The sequence below is a fragment of the Amphiprion ocellaris genome, chromosome 7, assembly GCF_022539595.1.
Source record: "Amphiprion ocellaris isolate individual 3 ecotype Okinawa chromosome 7, ASM2253959v1, whole genome shotgun sequence".
Taxonomy (NCBI): domain Eukaryota; kingdom Metazoa; phylum Chordata; class Actinopteri; family Pomacentridae; genus Amphiprion; species Amphiprion ocellaris.
The window spans coordinates 2564056-2588726 of record NC_072772.1 but is presented as its reverse complement, the minus strand read 5'-3'; the positions used below and the strand labels follow the sequence as shown (position 1 = coordinate 2588726).

Sequence of the window (24671 nt, the reverse complement as noted above, 5' to 3'; positions counted from 1 at the left end):
ATGTGCAGGAAGATGCATCATGAGCAGAAATGGCAGACTGAGGATTTCCACGGGTTTCATAGGCAGCTAGTTGTGGATCAGACTGCAATTCATTGTCATGCTGCTGGAAGTGGAAAAGAAAACTGGTTTGTTGACGGTGTCCCCTCAAAATAGTGACAGGCGACTTGTTTTTGTGAAATACTTGCACACGGGAAGATGAACACATTTAAATGGCCACTTCACTAAAAACGAGCAGGACTCCCTTAATCCACAATTCACATCTTTAGCAAAACTTGAAACTGATTGAGGTTGTTCTTGTCCTTTCCTACAGTGAAGGCGATTTTGAAAACAGTAGCATGTAGACAGCAGAGAAGGAGTAGAAAACTGCACAAAATGCTTGGCCAGTAACTGATTAATACTAACAAGCTACATCCAGTGAGTCAGCTTAGTATGTACCAAACAATAGGAACTGATACTGTCAATTTGTGTTTTTTGTTTGGTTAGTTTCCGGTTCGAAAGGGAACAGGTGAGTTTCTCTAGTATAGCTTGTTATTGTGTTGTGCAGAGTACTTTTACATCATTTTAGTAAAAGTGAGCTGGTGGGTTTGAGCTGCAGCGAGTGAAGAAAGATGCGGGGGCTTTTATCAATGACTGGAGAGGGCATAAGAAATCCTAACACCGGAAACATTTAGAGGAAAATCTAAATACCCTTATTTTAGTTTTTAATAAGGGTTAGACTTGTTAAGATTTGTCTAATCCTCGTGGAAGCGTCATGCATAAAACAACAGCATAAAAGAGGGAAACGTCTCGGGGGGGTTAATGCTTTTTCTAGGCAATATGGATCTTGTTTTAAGCAGTTACAAACTAAAATGTGTTTTGCACAATTAAAATCATCAGAATATTTCATGGTTTATTCATGGATTTATGGATGAACACCTCCCAAAAAAGAATTTGGAGAAGTATTCCACATGGACTTTACAAGTAGGTCAGCAGAATATCCCATTAAGGATAGGTTTTGCAAGGTTTTGCAGCTTCTGTCAGTCTGTTTCTCACCTGTTTTTATTCTCTTTCTAAGCATAAAACCAGGGAGGAGTCAGGTGTTGAAACTATGGATGTGATCAGGAAGTCTCAGAGTCACATCAGGGTCACAGGGGGAATATTTACCTTCATTTACTGCCTGTATATTGAAATAAAGCGCAGAACAGATGGACATGAAATGAAATGCCTGCCTGTGGGGAAGCTCACACCCTTTTGTCAAACATCACATCAACCTGTGTGAGCTGGGGACACCTGCTGGACTCTTCCTGCCATTACAGCGCCGGTGGATCAACGCCCATGTCTGAATTTTTCATCAGTTTGAGAAAGATGAAACCTCGAATTCCTCACGAAGCATCTGAAATGAAAAGAGGGAAAGGCAGACCAATAAATACATTTAAAAACAACACCACCTGCAGTGCTGCCTCCTCATCCTTCCTCCCGCCGCATCAGATCCTCCTCATCTTTACGCACAGATCCGCCTCCTCTCCTGCGCTCCTGTCCGGAGACTCCAGCGCATCCAGCAGCCGCAGCAGACCTGTGGAGGAGCTACAAACTCTCTGGGCCTTTTATTTCACCACCACAGCAAGATGGGAATTGCAGGAGCGGTTTGTGACAACCCTGCAGGCGCACAGTAAGGTAGGCAAATACTACAATAAGTAATACCTCAAGGCAAGTTGTCTCACTTGAGTTTGAGGTGAGAAGAAAGGAAGGACTCTCAGAACATTCAAAGTAAACTTCTGTCACTCTTGTTCTTATATTATTAAAGTAACATTTGCTTTATTCCAGGCAAAGTTTAACTTTACAATCTTTAATGAACTCAGATTGATTTTACTTTGCCAAACAAACTTCTGCATCCTGAAGTTTTTGTTTTTTTTCTCCACTTTTATCTGAACAATCAGCAGCTTCACAGCAATGCAGGGTCAGCTGTGGTATCAGTTTACTGTCATGTACTACAAAGGCAAAGTTTGTGTAGCTTAACTGAGGTGTTAGCAGCTTCTTCTCTACATAAAGTAGCGAAATGGGCATATTTAAACACCTAATAATGCAGACTTAGTGGTGGTAAAGGTAGTTAGAGCCTTTATTTATGTAGAAGTACCTACCAAACATGTAGAAATACTTTATTACAAGTAAAAGTCTTGCATTTATAATACTATTAGACATGAAGAAGAAGCATAAAAGCAACAGTATCATGCCTCCTGTAAGTCATTTATTATCATATGTGCCATCATTAACTGGCGAATAAATGTGTATGCAACATTTTAATGTTGTACTCAGTAATGGTGGTCGGTAATTTTCAGTCTAAGGGTCTGATCCCTTCTTGGGATCACATGGAAAGTCTGTGGGATTGTTAGACAACTGATAACACACAAAAGCGTGTTCTTTTTATTTAAAACTTTTTCTCTAACCCTAACATTTATCGATGAACTGACAGGATAATTGTACCAGTTTTAAAAAGTGAGAACATGGGCACTTTTTTAGGGTGTGTTAAGTGTCACAAGCTATAAAACAGTAGATGAATTACTGGTATGATCTTTAATAAAGGGGACTTTTATCAGTTTATCATTTGTTTTTTTTGTAAATCTTCTGCAGTGTAAATAGCAAATATAAGAGTCAGATAATGTGGTGAAATGAGTGAAGTACTTTCCACCACTGCAGAACCGCTACAGAATCAGTAGTTCTCACTTTGCAATCACAACTGATTTGCTGGAGTTATTTATAATAATTGCCTCAGAGGTTTCTGGTTGAAACTGACCTAATAGGTGCAGTCATCAGTCTCACCCAGAGGCCTGTTTAATGGAAGTCAGTGTAGTTCAGTGGTTGAAGAATTGCACTCTGGGGTGTTGGTCATTTATTTCAGAAACAACTCACAAAATAACAATTAGTGACTGACTTTCATGTAACTGTTGATGTGTCTTCAGCACTTTCTTGGAGAGGGGCTTATCTTTGTAGGTTTTCATTGAGCTTTGTTGCCATGTGATTCATCTGACAGTGAACAGAACCATCGTTCGATGAGTTTCTACACCTGAGAGAAGCAGGAAGAGGAACCATGATCGACCTGAGCCACCTGACAGAGGAGGAGCAGGGGGTGATAATGACGGTGCTGAAGAGGGACGCCGAGCTGAAGAAGGCCGAGGAGGAGAGAATCAGGTAGAGACCTAAGTCTCCATCACATATCATGCAAAAAAACATCATATTCAGACAACCTGAAGTGATTGTTTTCTGTCTTCTTCTGCTGTGGAGCTCTTTCCTACTCGAGTTGTTTTACATGAGCCGAAACATTTAAGTTAATGTCGTGTCGCTGAGCTAATGTCATTTGATCGATTCAATAAGCGCTCCCAAGGTCCTTCTGAGAGGAGTTCTTTGTCGGACGGTCCAAATAATACTTGTCTGCCCATAATGGAATAACGCAATAACAGCTTTGCCAGATACAGACTCTGCCTCTGCTGCTGAGAAACCTCAATGTGAGATGAGCAATTAGATTACGGCCAAGTTGAAGTCCACACATGGGAGAGGATCATGCCGGTTTGATGGACAAGAATAGAAAACCTTAAAGGCCTCAGTGATGAGAGACACATCAGCTGTGTCGAGCCTGATGGGCAAATGTTTTAAGTTGGGAAACACGAATCCTGACATGCCTCTGTTTAGCTTAACATGAAAGACATATGTGACATATTGCAGCTTAAAATTAATATCTGCTGCTTTCTGGCTCAATACTGCGGCTTTGGGAGGGTCAGACATTCCTCACTGTGTATGTTTAAGGCTTGTGAAGACAAACAAGAAGCTTTATTCTTCTCTGACTTCCTCTGAAACAAAACTTGCAGCACTGAACGTAAACTGACAAATAAACCCTAAATGTGTCAGGTTTGAAAATGACTTTCAAAGTCAAAAATGCCGTGAAACAATGACCTTTCATTGTGAGTTTAATGGAATTGGCTGGCTGACTTTTTCATCAGCGGGAGGCTGAATGCTCGCTGTGTCTCCAGCAGCCCAGTGGAAAAGGATTAAGCCAACAGCCTGTAATAGTTTGCTACCCTTTTTTCACATGACTGCTGTGTTTCTCTGTCCAGAGAGAAGATGAGTTGGAGTATTATTTTGTTCCCTCTTTGATTCAATTTCGACTTGATGAAAATGTTTTCTTCTGAATTCCTTCCCTCAGATCAGTCGTGTGCAGCTGACATGACATGAAAGTAGCACGTTTATGGTGTAATTAAAATGCTCGTGAAAGCAAAACTTTCAAGTTGTTATCAAAAAATATCATGCAAGCAGTATAAAAACTAGCAGCCTAAACATTAAACAAAACTACCTCTGTTTCCTTCAGGTGCTTTCTCTTTCCTTTGTCTGTTCCTGGCTTTATGTTGCATCTCATATTTGGAGATTAGTGCTGCTTAAACTGAATCAAAACGGTGTCAGATTCTTCATTCAGTGCAGCCTATAGCGAGCATTGTCTTGCTTTTGTTCTTTTTGTGTCTCTGCAGCCATTCAGCGAGACACGCCACTCAGCTAGGATTAACATGCTGCACAAAAGAGCTATAAATGACTGTACAAGAAAAACCTCTTGACTTGAGCATTTGCACATGTCTCTTTTGTGTTTTTCTCCAACAGGAAACTGGAGGAAATACTGAACAGTGAAACGCAGTCAGACACCAACCTCAAGTACATGACAGGAGAGTGGTTTTATGAGGCCAAGTCCCGCCGACACCAGGACAAGATCCACGGCTCAGAGATCATTCTGGCCTCCATGAAACAGGGGAAAGCGATTGGTTTCGGTGTGTTTATTCTGGACTGTTGTGTCTAATTTAATGCACATTTTGTGGCTAAAGAAAGAATCCAGCTTTATTTGTGACCCCAGCACTTTAGCGTGTTGTTTTTTACTTTCTATCTAGGAACAGGTTGTCTTCGGGGGTAGTTTCATGGTCTGACATCTGCCCAAATTGATGAAATGTTTGAGCATGTGCCAGATTTATGATCCCACTTGCTTACTTTCCCCGTTTTCTCTCAAGATATGCTGGAATCATGTTGTGTGGAGCCACTTTGTTTACCATTTTACAGACCACAAATAGAACAGAAACCAAGATGACCTTGACAGAACATATTTACCAAATTTGATTAAAAAAACTGTATTGGATTAAAATCACATTCTCCATTTTTGAAACATCAAATTTAGACGCTTTAGTCATTGGGATAGACAGTGACTGAATCAGTGCCCTGAGGTCAAAAATGAGGCCAGGAATCTCAGTAATCTGGTTTTATCAAACTGTATATGTCATCTGCACGGTGACGTTGTTCACAGACTTCTACAAACGTCTTACTGTTGCAGATGGATCTCTCAGACTTGACAGATCCAAGACGCCCAGCAGTCGAGGCTCAGAAAATGTTGCTCCAGTGAAACCTGCCAGATGTTGGGAAGGATTACAGCCACCGGAGATCAAGTATAAAATGCCTTCTTGTTCACCTTAATTTCTATTTTTCAAGTCGTCATCACAATTTAGTCAGTTTGGAGAAACTGTATTATAACTGTATGGATGTTTCTTAAGCTTACAATGAGGTCAAAGAATGTGATGTAATCATTCAAAATAATAGAATAATCTTTCTCTTTGGTCGCTCTATCGGCATAAGTGTGTGTGTGTGTGTGTGTGTGTATACAGTGTGCGTTGTCTTGTGACTCAACCTGTGTAAACATAGGTGGTGCTGACTGGGAATGTGGCTGTTTCATTGCCCAGCAGACAGCTACTGTACCGCTCACAACGCTGCAAGAAAAACAGATCGATGGTTTAATCAAAACCCAACAGAGCTCAATAGAATCACTCTGAGCAGGAAGTAGTGAGTTGTTGTGGTTATTTTACAAACACAACAACTCAGAGCTTGTTCATTCTGCCTGTCTCTGCTGCATGATGCTATCTGAGATTCTGACTTTTTTATTCTTGACTTTAACAACATCTTGAATACTTGCATGATTTTTTACAGTGTAGTCCAGTGAGGGTGCCCTGAACAGAGCAAAGGGGCCACAGTTGACACACGTCTATTGTAGTACAGTCAATATTTGACTTGGCTGAGCTTTGGGGTTTTGTGCAAAAGGCTGTAAAACCCTCTCAGGTATTTGCATTGTGACAGTGCTCGGGTTGCTGTGAATTTTTTAATTGGATTATTACATCACATGTGCTTTAAATGCACTCAGATAATTAGATTTCATTCTTTTCTGAGCAACAAAACACCCCTGCTTTCTCACACGTTTGGAGTTCCTTTGATATTTTATTGGTTGGGTGGGTGAACATCTTTCTCCTGTACATCATTATTTCTGAATGAACGAGCCTCAGTCATGCATAGGACAGTATACAGTTGAGAAAAAAAGAGAAACTGGGATGTTCTGCAGCAGACACATCATGCTAAAATGTCATTTATAGTGCATGTGTTTGTTTTAAACTCACCTTTCTAAATTCACTAACGTGACAAATGTCTTTTTTTTCTCAGTGATGCAGAAAAAGAGAATCGAATTTCAACTTTTCGCTCCCCAAGAACGGTAGGCATGTGTGTTACCAAGCAGACAGGACATCATATTGTAGCTACTGCAATGTAAATCATGTTTTCTGTTCTTTTTCTTTTCAGCCAAGGCAAAACCCTTTTAACCATCCTTCCCTTAATATTTTTGAGCCTCCTGAATATAACCATGACTTCTCAATCATTCGGGACAAAGAGTCTCCAGAGAGAGGTTTGAGCTGAGATTAAGACCAGACAAACACATTTCTAAGGCTGTGAAGAAGGAAATGGCAAAGTGACGCTCTTATCTTTCCTCTGTGTTCCCATCAGAGCCCATCTCTCCGCCGAAGAACCAGCCAGCCGGTGAAACCAGCCAGACTTCAGGCGGCTCCGTCACATCAGAGGGATCCTCTGTCGGTTTCAGGCCGGTGCCAAAGAAGAGGACGTTTCTCTCAAGACGCAATCAAACAGAAAGCAGCGGTGTGGGGTCAGACGCTCAGGTGGGGTCAGCTGGGACTGTTCCTGCCCCGAGACAGAGCCTCCAGCGGGGGTCCAGCGGCAGCTCGAGCCAGTCCTGCCCCAAGAGCCAAGAAGAAATGTCCCAGAAAGGTGCAGTTTCTAATCAGGAATCTCAGTCTGCTGAGGAAAATTCCCTGCAGCTGCCGAATGATATTCCTCAGGTTTCCTCCAATTCAAATATGGAGAGAGAAAGAAAACCACCTTTTATAACAAGGTTAGTGGATGCCTTTCACCCAAACTGTTTAATTAAACTCCCTCATCATTCTAATGCAACTCACAGCCTGTTGAATTTCAGACAGCACTCCAGAAGCGATGTATCCACTAAGAGACAAATGCTGCATACGAGAGAAGAACAGGACGATCAGACCCAAAGAGATCATCCAGCTTTGCACCTTGTCGCCCAAAACACCAGCAACACACAGGACCAACAATATAACAGTAGTGTGGGAACAACAATTAGGCAGGAGGAGCTGAGTTTGCCCCAAAGCACTGTGGGTAAGTTCACCAACATGACATAATAATAAATATTCAGTGCTAAGCCACTGGTTTGTATCATGTCTGGCATCTTCTCTATCTTCTGAGATAATTTGATTTGAATAATTGCAGGAGGTCTGAAGGTGAAAGTTTGCAGTTTTTGTTTGGGCTTTTTGGCCTTTATTATACTGTGAAAGTGGACAGAAGAGTGGGGAAATGGCTATGGCTCAGACTCGAACCACTGCGTTGGGGGCTATAGACCCTGTTTATGGGTCACCTGCTCAACCAGCTGAGCTACAGGGGCACCCAAGTCTGTAGTTTTTCACAAGAAAAAGAAAAAATAGAGAATAGGCAGGAAACTAGACATAGTGATGTTAAAGTGGTTTCATTTCTCTTTATTCTTTCACTCCAGCAACACTTGTTTATAGAGCAAATTTAAAGTGAGACCAGTCCATTTCCTCTCGTGGCTGTCATCACAAAACATCCAACTTGATATGTTTTTAGTTAATAGACATTATTTTGTAGAAATCTGTTTTTACTTTGACATGAAAGAATTTTTTGGGGGAAATTCTTGTCAAAAAAACCTGAATTAAATTGACTATGATTTATTGTTGAACAGAAGGGTGAAAATATATTTTAAATTGGATTAGTTTGAAAAAACTACAACCAGTCGTATAAAGCCAGACACATATCAGCCAATGGGGGACCTACAGCATATAATTATGTGGGCAAACTATGGTCCCATGAAATGTCACCTGCGTCTAGCAAAGCACATGGGTGACACCATGTTTGGAGCCGTCCTCTACCATAAAATTATTTGACGCACCATTAGTTGGGAAACCATAATTTTTCTTTTAGCCCAGCAACAATAATATATAACTCTTCCAGTTGGGACCACAATTGGTTTCATGTATCACACATTTTTTTTCTCATAAAGTACACCTCTGACTGGCCTCTGAGTAGACAGAAACATTGAAATTGTTTGACCAAATTTACACCATCATGTGATTGGTTTGTATTTTTCTATCAAAGCAGGGTTATACAAATGAAAACCATATGTACATATCAATGAACCTGCAAAATTTCAAGACTCTAGCTACATTATTTTTCAAATTATGGCACTTCAAACATTGATCCGCAGATTGGTACAAAGAAAAGATGCAAAAATCAACATGACCTCACCTTCTTTCAGAATTTTTAACTCGAAGATGGTCGAGTGTGGAGCATTCAGTGAACTGAAGCAGAATGAACCTGGAGAAAGTTGAATGTTCACCGTGCTAATCAATTTTAGTTTCTAACATTTGCAAGATATTTCCAAACTCAAAGTACAGTTGCGGATAGTGGGAAAGTCTGAAGGTATTTGGTCATAAAACAAAATATTTGAGAAGAGTCAAAGAAGTACCAAAGCCAGCATGAATGTGATGAAGAAATGTGATGGAAATCCATCCAAAGTTACAAACTGAACACTCCAGGGACAAACACTGACATTCCTCTGGCAACACTGCTAAAAAAAAGTCAACCTAATTCATCTCACTAGTTTTCAGTTAGGAAAAACTACAATACAGGAACTGTTTTTGATGGTATATTAAATTACTGCTGCAGTTTTTGTGCAAGTAGTTTCTTTCTAAGTATTTAATTTCCGTTCCTTTCTTTCCAGACCAAGATCCTCCCACATCTTATGATCTCAGTTTTATTGATCAGCAAACCCAGAGGTCAAACCAGGCACATATCTTTAAATTATCCACTCAGGCCACCAGTCCTACCGGTGATGAGGAGGACTCCATTAATAAGGTGCTGGACTGGTTCAGTCGCAGTATGGACAGCGGCGATTGGCTAAATATTGAAGATGCTCCAAAGAGCTCAAACAAACATGTGGAAGTCAGTAAATCACAAGGTGAAGACGCCGGGGCTGACAGAAAGACAGACAAGAGGAGTCATTTGCAAAGACAGAGCAGTGAAGATAAAAAGTTAAGGGCAACAGACAGAAGAAGCAGCAAAGAACTGATGGAAACACAAGATGAGGTTGATATTAGAGGAAGAATTCACTCACAGGATGTAGAAGATAATGTTGATGAAAGTCAAACACCTAATATCTCTCATCTGAAGTCGTTGTGGGAGAAAAGCAGCACAGGCCCTAAAATACTTATTGGCAACAAAGGACGAAAACCTGCTCAACTCTTAGCAGAGAAACAGTCCAATGTGTCCTCTACTCCTGGAATATACAGTGAGAAGGAAGTTCATGATGATTACACCTCGAATCAAAGTGATGAAAGAGAGCATCAGCTGGTGATCAGTCCACAGATGGACGTGGTTGACGATCTTTACTTCCACCAGCAAGTTAACAATCTTCAATCATCTGAAAGGAACAATAATGACTCAGAATACAGCTCAGATTATGTAAAGCTGATGTCCAGTCCCCAAGAGTCTGATAATGAGATTTTATTAACCAGGTTCAATCCATCTGCACAGACGGTCGTCGATCCGGAGTCTGAGAGCATCTCTTTTGTTGAACCAAATCTGCACTCTGAATCAAGAGAAGAAATCCTGCAAGAAAACATGTCAAAAACTGTTCCTGTGTCTCAGATCGATAAGGATTTCCAAACAGAGAAGCTTTGTTTGTCCAAAAACAGCCAGAATGTAGAGTTTAAACAAGGTGGGAGTGAAGGCCAGGTCAGAGGCAGAGATTCAAGTGAAGACATAAAGAGGAGGGACAATGAGGATAAAAGTACACCTCCTAGGAGAAAAGAAGATGTGTCCAATAAGAGAGGATATCAACATCAAGAAAGTACAGCAGAGAGGATCCAGCAGCTCAAGGCTTTCTGGGAGAAGGAGAGAAACAAGCCAATGTTCTACACTGGCAAACCTAAACCTCTCGGTGATGGTAAAGTTGCACGTGGAGCAAATCAGGCAAAACTGAACAAAAGATTCACAAAGTCAGAGTTCGATCTAACATCACTTGGAAACGAATTAGGTAGCGATGAGGAAGACACTTACAGAAATCATCCAAATTTCACTATCCTCCCGTTAAATCAACGATTGGAGAGGCTGTCCCCAAGTCTTGGCACAAGCCGGAGACAGTTTAACACCCTGCGTGACTTCTGGGATGAAGCCACGTCCGACTCTAAGGGATCGTTTCCCTTTGACAAGCCCAAGAGCCCCAAAAGAAAAGAGCTGCTAAGTGTCCAGCTTTCATCTCTGGAGCTAAAGAGTGGCGACCCAGACGTTTACCGCCTATCCTCCACTGTCGAAAAAACCAGAGCAGCTGCCACGAAATCGTCTCCGCCTCCTCAAAATCGATCAAAGTCGCCTCACGACAGACAGACGGGGTCGGGGTCGAGAGCGCTGGGTGACAGCAAGAACAACCTGCATAATTACACGTCAGCTGAAGCGGGCCAGCAGAGGCAGTCAAGGAGGAGCTCAAAGGAGTCCAACAGAGAGTTCTCAAAACTGCACAGCAGTTCTGGAAAAGAAACCCGTCCTCCAAAAGGCAGAAAAGACAGCTTCGGCAACTCCAGCAGTCGTGGAAACTCTTTGCGTCGTGTAACGAGTATGTTCGCTTTGAGTGTCGTGGATGACAAAGATCAGAGAGTGGATGTGAGCCCATTTCACTCCCAGAGCAGGAAGCCGAGACTGAACTCTGAGAAAGGACAGAGAAGATCGTCAGAGGACGCTGAGACTTTGACTCCACGTGCTCGAGCGTTTGTCCCCAGAGATTACCGCCATTACCTGGGCATGACCGATACCACCGTCCACGCGTCACTCACCCCGACCCTGAAGGACGAAGGGTCAGAGGGCAAATCTGGGTTTGAGGCTGACATGAGTGGACCAGTAAGAGCCAGTACTCCAGTTAGCTCTGAGGAGCGTTACAGCAGGAAGGCCAGCAAGATGAGCCAGCGCCCCCTGTGGGCCAATTACAGCAGCTCAGACGCCGGACAGGAGTCGTCTCTGAGCAGCACATCAGAAACCTGGTCCACCTCCAGGAACAGCTCAAATCGTGAGCTCCAGATTCATTTTTACAGTATACAAGACATTTTTACTGTAATTTAAAGCAAGAACTTCTCTCTAAAATGCACTTTAATGCATGTCAACAGGCTCTTATAGACATAAATCAACTAATACCTATATCTGAGTTTGTTAATTTTCAGTGAGTAACGTCTTTATGCATTGAAGTGCATAAATTTAGCTAAAGTAGATTTTTGGTACTTTTAAAGATAATAAAGATAATTTGCATAGTTTTTTTCAGTGTACATAAAGATATCTGTGGTATGAAAACACCGAATTATCAAGTTAAAATGCATTAAAAAGTAGAAAAAGTCTTTCAAATTTAAAAAACAGAAAATACTGCACACTAACACAAAACATGCATCTTGCGAAAAAGCAACCAAATTTATTACGCAAGATTTTGGCTGGAAAGACACTTGTTAGAACAAATAATTCAACATAAATAAGTATATGTCTTAAACTAAACAGGATTTTAAGCAAGTAGCAGAAATAGAAATGTATTTAAGCTAAAGAGAAACTTCTAATTCTTGCAAAAATACCAATAACACGTCAATCTTTGCAGTCTTTAAACCTGTTTCATTAAGTTTGTATATAAATCTGACAAAAATAATAAATGAGCATATAGATTTTCTACATGATGCATTTTACTCATAATATTTAGACAGCATGTCATGTATACATAATATCTTTTATGAACTAGTCTCCACTACTGCTGTTTGCAGACTCACAGACAGTTTATCGTCAGCTTGGGTCGGATCCAGCAGATCCTTGATATCGTGTCCGTGTCGCTTATCAGTGTTGGCAGAAGCAGATCTCTGTAAACAGTATGTGAGCCTGTGGTCAGCTGCCCATGTTTGGTTTGTGGGCTGAACAATTTACAGTTCTAAGTTTACTGAAACTACACTGAAAAGTTTCACCAGCCGAGAACTTTCTTTCACAGCTGCTTTAACATCTGAAGTTGACTCTAATGTTACTCAAATGTATGTGAAAGTTTACTGAAAGGCACATTTGATGACAAATTTGGTTATTACACTATTTTATGTCAGAAAATGCAAAACGTCATTAGATTTTATAACAAGCTAATGACAACACAAATTAAGGACTTATATCTAACAACATACACTGTATATAAGGATTTACCTGTTACTAAATGATCCATTTTTTCTTTTATCCACTTCTACTTGCTTTGTATATTTATTAACTTATTTCACACAGGTAACAGCAGATATCTGGACTTTCTTTAGTGTATATTGGTTATAAGTAGAAATGTATTGATTCAAGGAAATTTATCTGTAACTATTCTTAAATCCCTCTGAAAATGCCATACATTTTCTAATTTCAGCTTCTCAGATTAGATAATCTGCTGCTTTTTTGGAAGTAAAATAAGCTGAAACTTTTTCAACTTTTGCACAAATAAAACCACACAGTTGATGGCATGATGTGGTGTTGGGATATTGTTGTGGATATTTTGTGCAGTTTAAAAAAAATTTACATAATAGTCAATTGTGAAAATATGTTTTACTTGAAGACTAATCATAAGTATAGACAGACAAAAAATGACATTGTAGCCCAACATGTCAAAATTCAGATTTTTCAGAGCTGTCAGAGATTAAAACATAGCCTCTGTCCTACATTAAACATCTTGTCTGTTTAATATTACTGTCAAAACCTGCGAAAACCTGTTCATAAACCAACAAATGCACAACTTTTTCCTTTGTAATACAGGTGAAAACGATGTTGATGATCAGAATCCTGTAAGGAAAGCGTTATGGCGAGCAGAGACACGGCCCAAAAATCTGGCTAAAAGCATGGAGGACATCACCGCTTCATTATCACCACGTGAGCTTGTCTTTGACTCTTCAGTCGAAATTTCAGAATTTGTACAGATGATTTTAGATAACAGTTGTTTCTTTTTCTGCTTCTCACAGGACAAGAAAGAAGACAAGACCCAAGTCCTGACCTCAGACGCATAAGTGACGGTAAGAACTGTCTAATCCTTGTCATTATAGATATTTTTGCAAACATATTAGCAAAATGGTCAAGATTTTTCTTCCTCCCTGCCTCCCAATGAATCGCTCTTCAGCTTCCACCATCCCATCTCCCTCCTCGTCCTTGTATTCGGACCCAGACCACCTGAAGAAGATGAGCAAATCAGTTCCTTCGTTCTTACAGAAGGAGGTAAAGCGTCTCCTTCTTGTTTTTTAGTCCATGAGGACAAACTCTGCTCTGCTTCCTGTCCACAGAGCTTCCTGCACCTGCTGTCTGTGTTTTTTAGGACACTGATGGAGACTCTGACACCATTTATGAGGACACTTACCACCGAAGAAGACTAATGATGGGCACCTCAATGACTAACCTCACCAGCTCCTCTGGCTTGGCCTCTGTGTCGTCTGTATGTTCACACACAGCGGAACGAATTGCTTATGCATGAGCATGTTTCCCATTTAGATGCAGCTTGATTAAACTCCACTGCTTGTTAGCTTTAACAAGAAATAGATGTTTCTCACAGCAGCTGATTTGATCTGTTCAAGCATGTGTATTAATAAAACCCCGTCCCAGAACTGCTAATACGCTGCAGCATCAGTCAGCACTCTAATATCCAAGTTCTTAACAGTGGCTGTATGAGTCTACATGGAAGAGAAATGAAAAATGTAAAAAAAAAAAAAAAATCTGGAATAAGGGTGGGACATTCAGATGCTATAATACCAATGAGAATAATTACAAACACTGCTAATGTTATTTTTTAGCTAATTTGGATACAGTAAGACAATGCAATTTTACAGTCACACATTGCAAAGGAAAAATTTACTATTTGTAAGAATACTGGTTTCTGATGTGGGCATTATGTACAGTTTGGCCTGTTTTTTACAATTAGCATGTTACTTTATTTTTATATATATATATATATATATATATATATATATATATATATATATATATATATATATATATATATATACATAAATAAAAAATTATTATTATTATATTTTGTGTATAAAGGAATTTTGATGAAATATCATGATTTACATGAGCTTAGATTTGGTTAAATTTACGGATGGAACCACATGTCACAGCTGAGTAGTTGAAGGACCATCAGAAAGTTAGAAATCCAGTGATGCTTTCTCTTTATACAGTTTCTGACGCTGATAAATGGTAAAATTTTGGTTATTTTTAAAGGCAGTATCCATTTCAAATCAGGTTTTATGGTTCAGAGGGTTAAAGTTCAGAGCACAGCAACTTCCTGGAACTTTTCGAACACGTCTACGGACCAGTTGGTCAGTCACAATCATTAAACCGTATTCCATAAGTTTATTATTTCCCTCCTATAACATTGTCAATTGCACAAGTGAAAATGAAAATTAGGATGAAAATTGATGTAACTTAACCAGAATTATTGTCTTTTTTTAATCTACACATTATTGCCAACAAAGAAACTCGACCACTGACAGCTCAGCGTATGTGTACATTGTCATAGTATTATATCATTTCTACTTCAAAATGTTTCCCACCTGTGTGTGTTTGCTCCCAGCTGAGTGGGAGTGTGATGACCATGTACAGCGACTTTGGGAACGTGGAGGTGCAGGGAAACATCCAGTTCTCCATCAACTACATCCAGAGGCTCAGAGAGTTTCACATCTTTGTGGCCGAGTGCCGAGACTTGGCTGCAGTCGACCCGAAGAGAGGCCGATCTGATCCGTGAGTCCCGCCTGTTGTTTGGTTACCAGCTGACAGGGTTGTGCCTGAAAGATGATGTGGCGCCTTCAGGCCATAAAAACAGCCATTGAAATGCGTCTGTGTTGATTTTCACTTTAATTTCAGCATTAAATCATCATTGCTACCCTGTTTGATTTCATTTATCAAGATAACTGAAGCTGTGGAAGCACCTGCTCACAAACCGAGATAAGCTGCTTTCTGTGAGAGTTTACCAAGTATTATATGTGGTGTTTGTTGAAACTGGGATAAAAAACAGTGTATAATGGTAAAACAGAAGAAGGTGCAAGTGGGATAGTATCAAAAACTCTAGAATGATTGTAAAATCACAGGTAAAATGTGTGAATGGGGAATCAATCACTACTAATCAATCCAATTTTTCTGTATAGCTCCTTTTAAGCAGCTTATTGTGGTTAAAATTGTGCCACAGGTGACTGAAGGGATAATAATAAGGAAAAATGAGTGGGAAGATTAAAACAGAATAAATCAAAAAGTACTAAAAAGTCAAACCGTGAAATTCATAACAAATGTACAAAATTAGATTAAAAGGCAAAGCATAAAAATACAATAAAACAATAAAGACTACACTGGAATCCTAATAAAACTGATTAAAACACATAGAAATAGAATAAAATGCAATGATATAAAAATCTAGAAAATCAATGAATAACAAAGTGAGAAATGTTAATATACTTAATCAAAACCCAGGCTGAAGAGAAAGGATTTAAGGTAAGGTTGAAAGATTTATACACCTGTAGTTGATTTATAACATTTACAAATGGATCGAAAGTTATTCAACATAATGGCTAATTTGAAATAATAAAAAATATCTCACTCATGTTAAAGAGTATAGTTACATATTTGCTTTATGGTGTTTGGTTATGTTTTTTTTATGTTTCTTACTGACCAGAAGGCAGAATTTTAAATATTACACTGCTTTTGTCTTCACTATGTAAACTCGATATCACAGGAAAATGTGTTTTAGTTTACCAGTTGTCAGCATGTGAGTTGGAAAATACATTCTTGGCCACTAACCAGATGTTTTTTTCCATTTCAGGTATGTCAAAAGCTACCTGGTTCCTGACAAAGCTAATCTTGGAAAGAGGAAAACATCTGTGAAAAAGAAAACGCTTAATCCGACGTTCAACGAGATCCTCAGAGTAAGCGACGTTATGCCAACGCAGACAGTTTCCCACACTGTAAAAGAACACAAAAGCATCTTGCTCTCTTGTCCTTATAGTATCGAGTTCGCATGGAGTATCTCAGGACCCAGACGCTCATTCTCTCCGTTTGGCATCACGACACGTTTGGCAGGAACAGCTTCCTGGGTGAGGTGGACGTGGAGCTGTCTAAGTGGGACTTCGACCACACCCAGATGAATTACTTGGCTCTGAAACCGAGGGTAACGGAGTTATTTTCTCATCAAATAACTGCGGTGTATCTAAGAAGTTCTGTCAGAGCTGGTTATATCATGTACATGTGTCCTCCTCTGTTTCAGACAACAGCGACTGTAGCACCATCAAATGGCCGAGGAGAGATGAGACTCGCTATACGTTTCCTGCCACAAATCACCCACAGTGAAGGTCTACCAAAAAAAAGGGTTTATGATATAATTTACAGCTTTCTTGTCCATTTTAACTCATTTATCCAGGAATATCAACTTAATCTTAGAGTATCATCTGCTGTACTATTTTGCTACATGTCTGCTTGTTGATATTTTCAATGATTATTTGCACTGAAATCAAAATAATGAATGAAATTACAACTTCATACATTAAGATTTGGGCGATATGACACTTTTTGCTGATTTAAATACATCAAAATATAGTGTAATTTTATGGTCAAAAACAAACAAAAAAGAGATTGAAATTTTTTTGGAAATACAGATTTTTGATGTAGACAAACCTTTCCAGTTTTGGCCACTTTATTTATTTGTTTACATGTTAAAATGCAAATTAATTGATTCTGGAGAATTTTAAATGTGACTATGAGAAGAGATTTTAATGAAATACCACAATTTAGATTAGCTTAGATTGGAGTAAATTAACAGTTGGAGCCACATGTCACAGATGAGTAGTTCAACGACCACTGAAAAATTGAAAATCCAATAATTCTCTCTCTTTTTACAGTTTCTGGTTCTGATAAGTGGTGAAATATGTGATTTAAAGGTCAATGAGGCCCACTGAAACACTGAATCTTTGCTGCCTAAATGCAGTATTAAAACAGTAAAAGTACTGTCATACTGCAGTTTGGTACATTTTTGAGTTCACTTTCTTAACTTCACAGGCTGTTTTCACAGAAAAATCACACATTTCTGTATTATAATATCTTTTACTGTGATAAATTAGATGTCAGAAGGTCAGAATCAAGTCTAATTCCATCAACAGTTGTGTTGTTCCTGAGTTTTGCCAGCTCCTGAACATTCTGTGTGTAATTTTTTTTATAGGTATAGCTAAAGATGGTCCCAACACCGGAGAGATTCACATTTGGGTGAAAGAATGCAAGAACCTGCCTCTGATCAGAGCCACCATCGACCCATACGTTAAGTGGTACGAACAGTCCGTTCATCTCATGGAAAAGCATCAGTTTACTGCCGAGCCAGTCGACATGTTTTCTTTGTCCTGTCATTTTAAGCTTTGTGCTGCCAGACACGAGCAGGAAAAGTCGGCAGAAGACTCGTGTGCTGCGGAGGACGGTGGATCCGGTGTTTAACCACACGATGGTGTATGACGGCATCACGGAGGCCGATCTTACTGAGGCCTGCGTGGAGCTCACAGTCTGGGACCGAGACAGACTCGCCAGCAATCTGCTGGGAGGCCTGAGGCTCGGTGGGGGAACAGGTACCAGTGGAAGGAGTTCATGTCAGGTCAAAACATGCAAACTGATAACAGATCTTACCTGCAGCATCGTACAGATTCATATAGACGCTGAAAAACAGAAGAAAATCAGGTGCAACTGCTGTGAAATGAAACGACTGAGAAGCAGAATTGGCGAGAACTTTGACACCTTATCAGTCTATCACATCCTCAAATCAAAAAGTAATGGAGTTATCAGTTCACAAACAGTTTAGCAGTTTAGATGTCATTACCTGGGCTGATATTCTGATATATTTCTCTACTAATTCTCATCAACATTTCCTGCGGCCCAAAGCAGCATCTTTGCAGTGTTGCCAACTATTTTCAGGGCTGAATTCCTGCTTGTAAATTTGCTAGAAGCCACCGTGTTTGCGTTATCATGAGTGAGAAGAAGAGTCACATCAAAATATGGCAATACTAAAAGATAGGAGAAGTGTTCCCCAGATAAAGTACAGTGATCCTTGACTGGTCATTTGCTGCACATATTTGCTGCTCGATCGTTAACAGAGTCAGAGCCAAAAGCAGAGCACATCCATTGGGACGTGTTGGAACTTTTCTTCAAGGGAGAAGAGTCTGCACAACAAATCACTTGACTTGCTGCTGTCCTTTTGGGGGGAAAGTCACTAAAATGGTTTTAAAGATCACAAATCGAGTTAGGAAGTTGCCCATTTGTCAAGAGTACTTGTTCAAATTGCTGATTTTGTGCAGCCATGGAGTCTAAATTCCAACAATATTGAGTTTGCTCTTATGTAAGACAAAAACAACAGCAGCAGCATCATAATTTAGAAGGTTGAACTTGGAAATGTTGGATATTTTTACATGAACATTGCCTCAGAGTTTCTCTATGTTGACTGTTGGTTTGTTTTCAATGAAGGTAAACAAGAAACATGAGGATAGAAAACAGGAAAATTACATAGGTTGACTGGGACTGTAGATAAGGGGGAGCTTTAGCTCGTGTTACGAACCTTAATCAGTCACATTGAGGGCAAATCTAATTACTCAAATTCCAGCACTTCGACTGGCTGTGCAGCTGTTTGGATAAATGCAGTGACACCTCTTATGTAGACAAACATAACTTAAAAGGCCAGAATCTTATCGCTTAGTTTTTTACACCTGAAGTTGCAACAGAAGTGACTAAACTTGCTGATATGTGATTTTTGTGCATAATATTAAAATAGTGCAACGACTTGTGCAGAAAGATTTTAACAGAGGCAGCGAATGGGAATGAGAACACAAGCTCTGTCATTCATAATGGTGTTTATCTAATGAGTGAAAGTCAGCAGAGTTTCAACTTTTGTTGTATAATAAGCATGCAAAATAACTACATTTATTAATTTCAACACTCTCTCTCTTTGGCCCCATACACAGCCTTTATAGTCTGAAGACTGTGCAGAATGTAATTTCACAAAACAAAGTGGATAAAGGGCGTCAGAAACCTGAAACTATGCTGATTATGTTCAAAGAAGCTGTGACCTATTTAAGTTTTGAATAACGTTTCTGGATCAAAGTATGTTGGAAAGGAAAGAGCTGACTTCTGTTATATAAAGCGTGAATATTATAAAACACACAAAAGCTATGAAAGGGAAAATTCTTTCCAATAATGTTCTACATTGGTTGAACATTTTAAAGTTTGAAGCTGAAAGTAAGGGTTTTGTAAAACACAGGTTGCCTATGAATAGACATGTTTTCAGTGCTTGTGTTTGTGTCTCTCTGTAGGTCGGAGTTATGGAGCAGTGGTGGACTGGATGGACTCTAGTCCTTATGAAGTGGCTCTATGGGAGCGAATGATGGCTTCTCCAACTGAATGGGTGGAGGATGTTCTTCCACTGAGGATCCTGAACTCAGCAAAAAACACGTCTAGATAAGTAGGCTATACCGAATGTATACAAAACTATATATTTATATATGCTATATATATTTTGCAGGTAAAAACTATATAAATTAATTTTTATAAGGATCCACTGCATTGATTGAAACTCAGTCAGGAAGAATTTCAAAAGTCAGGTGAAAATAAAATGAAGGCACTGGAGAGAAAGGCTGGAATCAACGATGTGGCTGTCATTTAGAGACACCTACAGAGCCTTCCAACAAAGCAATTTTCTATTAAGGTTGGCATTGTCAACACTCCAGGATGTCAACTGAAGCTCCTCAGGTTTTTAAAGAAAAGTGTGATGAAAGTAGAAACAAAAACCTCTCTTTACATTGAGCTGTGTAGAGATTCAGACAGAAGATTAGAAAACTTTATATGAGGGGATAAAAAGAACTTTGGCCCAGTGAGATCCAAAGAACTTCAGTAGAAGGCGACTGGACTTCTTTTTTTTTTGGTTCTTGGAGATGTTCCATCTCTCATCCAAGATGCTTCCAAGTTCTAACTGACTGATGGGGAGTCCCAGATTTCACTGTCAGAAATATATCTAAAAATATATCTGAAACTGGCTATTATGTTCAGGAATGATTAAGGATGTTAATGGTGGTGAAAATGGCTGGGAAGAGGTTTCAAGATTGTATTATAAGTACTTGATAATTAGTGTCTTAGACTGAGAAGAATTTCCTCCAAACATAACATACCAGTGCTCTTCAGACCCAGCAATGTTTTTATACAAATTCTGGTTCACCCTGAAGATAATGCACACCAACACAAGCTGAGCAGTGTTACATGTGCAGTCCAGTTCTGCAAGGAGTGTACAGACCTAACACAGCAGAGCAGCTCCTCAGGACAAGACTCAGCAGTTCAGGATCGCTTTATCCACATTTTGGACAAAGATGTAGATACGGAAAGCATCTATGTTTGACTGGAACAGCCATCTCTAAATAAAAGAGGTGATCTCCAAGACCACTTATTAGGTACTTAGAATGCAGTCTGAAGCTCTCCCCACAAAGTTTCACCACCATTAAAATTTTAAGTTACCACTAACCTGGAAGTTTCACAACCATTCACACCTTTGCACGCCACCAGCCATTTAAGTTGGGGATGACAGTACACATCTGCACTGCAAAAACTCAAAATCTTACCAAGTCTGTTTGTCTTATTTTTAGTCAAAATGTCTCATCCCACTTGATTTAAGATAAATTCACTTAACAAGAGACATTTCAGCAGATGGAGGGACTTGTTTTAAGACAATGCATCTTAAATATCTTGTTAAGTCAAACAATCTTGAAAAGAAGTGAAACGTCTTCAAGAACCAAAATAAGAAGTCTGGTTTCCTTCTAATTTGAGAACTTGGAATTATGACCTGGGTGACACAGATGCCTCATTTGATGCAGATCTCCCTTAACTTACTTCACTTTGACCTGTTCTTGCCAAACAATACGGAGGATCTGTGTAATGCATGTTTCATTGCACTGTGCCTTTTGGAAAAATACCTTTAAAGTATATACTTTATCTATGATACATGACCTCAAACTGTCACTATAGTCTTTATTTAAGCAGCTGAATCTTCTGAAACCATGGGTTCTTAGACTAACACTAATTTTGACAGTATTGTTATAAATCTAAATGAATTGGACAGCAGATTCAACTGCTTCTCTGAATTTTATTAACCTGAAGATGAATTAAAGAAACTTAACGCAGAGCATTTTCCCAAGTCTGATTTTTTAAAATCTGTTGGAGATAATGATGCATGCTCTTGGATTTCCTCTTACCCTGTAAAAAATATCTAATCTGTTTGGAAGTTTAACAGACTTTTAATACATATATTTCTTTCAAACATCTAGTCATACAGATTCATTACCTACTGTCACGTCCTTAAGGCCCATTCAGAACCAGGAGAAACTCTGTTTACTGCTGGGGAAATACTTTATAGCTGATAAAGACAGTGTCAGAGAGGGGTGAGGGTACTTCATGTTCTTTTACTGTATTCCTACAGGATTAGTTAAAAGTTTGGACACACCTTTTCATTCAATAGCTTTTATTTATTTTAATTATTTTCTACATTGTAGATTAATACTGAAGACACCAAAACTGTGAAAGAACACGTATGGAATTATGTAGTACACATTAAATGCAGTAAACTCTTGACAAGGCACACCTGGTAATTCAAAACTATTCCACGAGACGACCTCATGATGCTGACTGAGAGAATACCTAGAATGTGCAAAGCTTTAAAGAATTGAAAAGACAAACATATTCTGCTTTGTTTTGCACTTGTTCATTTACTACATAATTCCATATGTATTCTTTCATAGTTTTGATGCCTTCAGTATTAATCTGCAATGTAGAAAATAATTTAAATCAATATAAACCATTGAATGAGAAGGTGGGTCCAAACTTTTGACTGGTACTGTATTTTTTGGGGTAGGAACCTTCTTGATTTAAGAAACAAGTAAACCATAAGGTAGAACTGCCACTGCCATCCCAGCCATTTTTGTCTCTTACAAGAAGAAGAAGAAAAAAAAAACATGATTGTATAAGTAATCAGATAGAAGATCAGACAGTTTTTTGCCTGTCTGCATACCTCAGCCCAGGCATACAAATACATAAAATACACAAAGATAGGAACACAACACTTTCAGTACAGTTTCTGGAGGTCAAAAACCAAGTCAGATGGCTGTTCTGTTGAAAGATTACAAGGAAATACCAAAAGTAATGTTAGTTAACTGATTACATTTAAGGTTTACACTTTTTTAAAAAAAAACTATATGATTATTTCATCATGAAAAATATAATTTTCTGATAATATTCTTTGTTTTACACTTTTTGTTGTTCCTTCTATATTTGCATTGTTTTGTGCTGTACTGATGTTTGAGACTGATAGGATGATACTTTTAAGACCTGAAAGACACACCGGCGCTCAGTTTTCCCAGGAGGATGTAACTGCAGCGCCTTTCCCTTCTGCTGATGCATAGTTCTCTTCAAAACAAGAACGGACAAAGGAAACTCTGCACTGTTTATCTAAAGTATGTCTGTATCAGTCAAAATGATCTGTCTATTGTTGACTTACAAAGGAAAAATGTCAGGAAATAACAGGATTTAGCATCTTAGCTGTATTTAGTGTGGACAAATTAAGCTTATGTTTCTCTATATGTGTCCACATTTGGAAACATGAAGATGTGAACTTGCCGAACTGTTTTGGAAAACAAGGTAAAAACGAATAAATGAAATATCACCAAAGTGCCACCACATTGAGCAATTTTTAAAAAAAAAAGGTTAGAAGACAGTGTTTTAGTGGTAAGAGTTTGGAGTGAGCTGGTGGCAACGTGCAGCTACGTAGAAAGTGAAATTTTTCTTTGTGCTCCACAAATCTGAAGGCCTCAAAGGAGAAGTGTGTCTTTTGTGATTACCAGCTGAGCTCCACCTCAGTCTGTGCGTCACATGCAGCCGGCATCTTGGCTGAAAAAGAGACGAGCGGTTCGCCAAAGGGCAGGAAGTATAAAAGAGCTTGGAACTGAGTGTCAGTGTAAGTGAAAAGTGTTCTACGTTGTGGTTATGGTTATCCAACTCACCTTATGAAAAGGTCACAAGAGGTGTTGTGCATTGGATCTGAACCTGTCGCAGTGTGTTGAACCTTCAGGGACAGTTACTAATAAAACTGATGGAAAACTGAGGTACTGTTAGCAATTTGACCTTTTATTCAGTGTCACCCAGGAAATACACTCAGGATGAGATGAGAGGATTGATGCTATTCTCACATCTGTCTGTTTAAAGAGAAACTGCAGACATCAGTTAGCTTAGCTTAGCATAAAGACTACAAACATTAAAAAAGCAGCCCTCCATCCTCTGTCCAATGGTAGACAAAAATCAGAATAAAACAGAAAAATTCAATCAAAATCTACCTACAACCACTTGCAAAGCTATTCTAACAGAACACGCTTTTATTTTAATTTGGTAAAATTGCAATTATTTTTCGTGCAAAAAGAAAAACACAAAATATTTTAAGAAAAATGTATTTTACCAGGACTTACACGACAGAAAAACACTATTTCGGCTAAGAAATAGTCTGGTCATCGCCCTTTCTTGTGTAACCACCTGTTTGAGGTTTTCTGCAGCTTCAGATGTGTCATGTGACCCTTGATAATAAAACAAAAAAGTATAACTCCTATATTTTCTGTACCTGTCTCTGAGATTGGTAGCTTTAAATGGCACATCAACCCTTATAAGCATCTCTTGGTACTGTTTCCACAGAAAAGCAAGAGCAAAACCAAGTCAACAAGCAGTTTTTCACTGTTCACTGATTATTGTCAATTTTAAATGCTTTTTACTTTGTAGAGATGCATATATTCAGTGTACTGAAACATCTCTGAATTTGTACAGAATATATACTGTCAAGCGGAGTCATCCCCTGAGATTTTCTTTAGTGCAATCTGCATTTTACAAGTTTTGTTATTTATTGTTAGTCTTTATCCTAACAGTAACGGAGACACTAAGTCGATGCAATAATAAGAGAGGACATTCAGTGATGAATCAAGAAGATTATGATGTGAATCTGCAGCTTCCCTCATCTTTATGGAGTTTTATATTGAGTTCCAGCTCATTCACTTTTTTGGTTCCCTCTCATTGCGCTCATATCACAGTTTTCAGTCACAGCAGGCCAAACCAAACAGACAGTTAACTGGTGAACATATGGTGCATTTGGTTGCTAAGCGGCCACACATTTCTCCTCAGGAGAAAGAGAGCTAAAA

The 24671-nt window shown here is 39.0% G+C and overlaps 1 protein-coding gene across 2 annotated transcripts; it reads left to right on the top strand.

Moving 5' to 3' along the window:
* Positions 1-29: 29 nt before the first annotated feature.
* On the top strand, positions 30-21625 carry sytl2b (synaptotagmin-like 2b). 2 transcript variants are annotated; one of them, XM_023265109.3, is made up of 20 exons: positions 30-1653; positions 3008-3165; positions 4621-4784; positions 5336-5447; positions 6487-6535; positions 6622-6724; positions 6823-7225; positions 7307-7506; positions 9143-11479; positions 13213-13326; positions 13416-13466; positions 13571-13665; positions 13763-13879; positions 15017-15183; positions 16256-16358; positions 16439-16600; positions 16697-16781; positions 17645-17747; positions 17833-18038; positions 19770-21625. In XM_023265109.3, the coding sequence occupies exons 2-20, from the start codon at positions 3065-3067 to the stop codon at positions 19916-19918; spliced, it is 4821 nt and encodes a 1606-aa protein (XP_023120877.3). In that variant the 5' UTR covers positions 30-1653; positions 3008-3064; the 3' UTR covers positions 19919-21625. The 2 variants fall into 2 exon arrangements, with proteins under 2 accessions (XP_023120877.3, XP_035801783.2); XM_035945890.2 differs by lacking the exon at positions 13763-13879.
* The last annotated feature ends 3046 nt before the right edge of the window (positions 21626-24671 follow it).

Bases quoted from the DNA above. Each gene is read 5' to 3' on its own strand.
- sytl2b (XM_023265109.3), top strand. From the start codon at position 3,065: ATGATCGACCTGAGCCACCTGACAGAGGAGGAGCAGGGGGTGATAATG. The intron at 6,536-6,621 runs GTAGGCATGTGT...TTTTCTTTTCAG, and splicing joins CTTTTCGCTCCCCAAGAACG to CCAAGGCAAAACCCTTTTAA. The intron at 13,880-15,016 runs GTATGTTCACAC...GTTTGCTCCCAG, and splicing joins GCTTGGCCTCTGTGTCGTCT to CTGAGTGGGAGTGTGATGAC.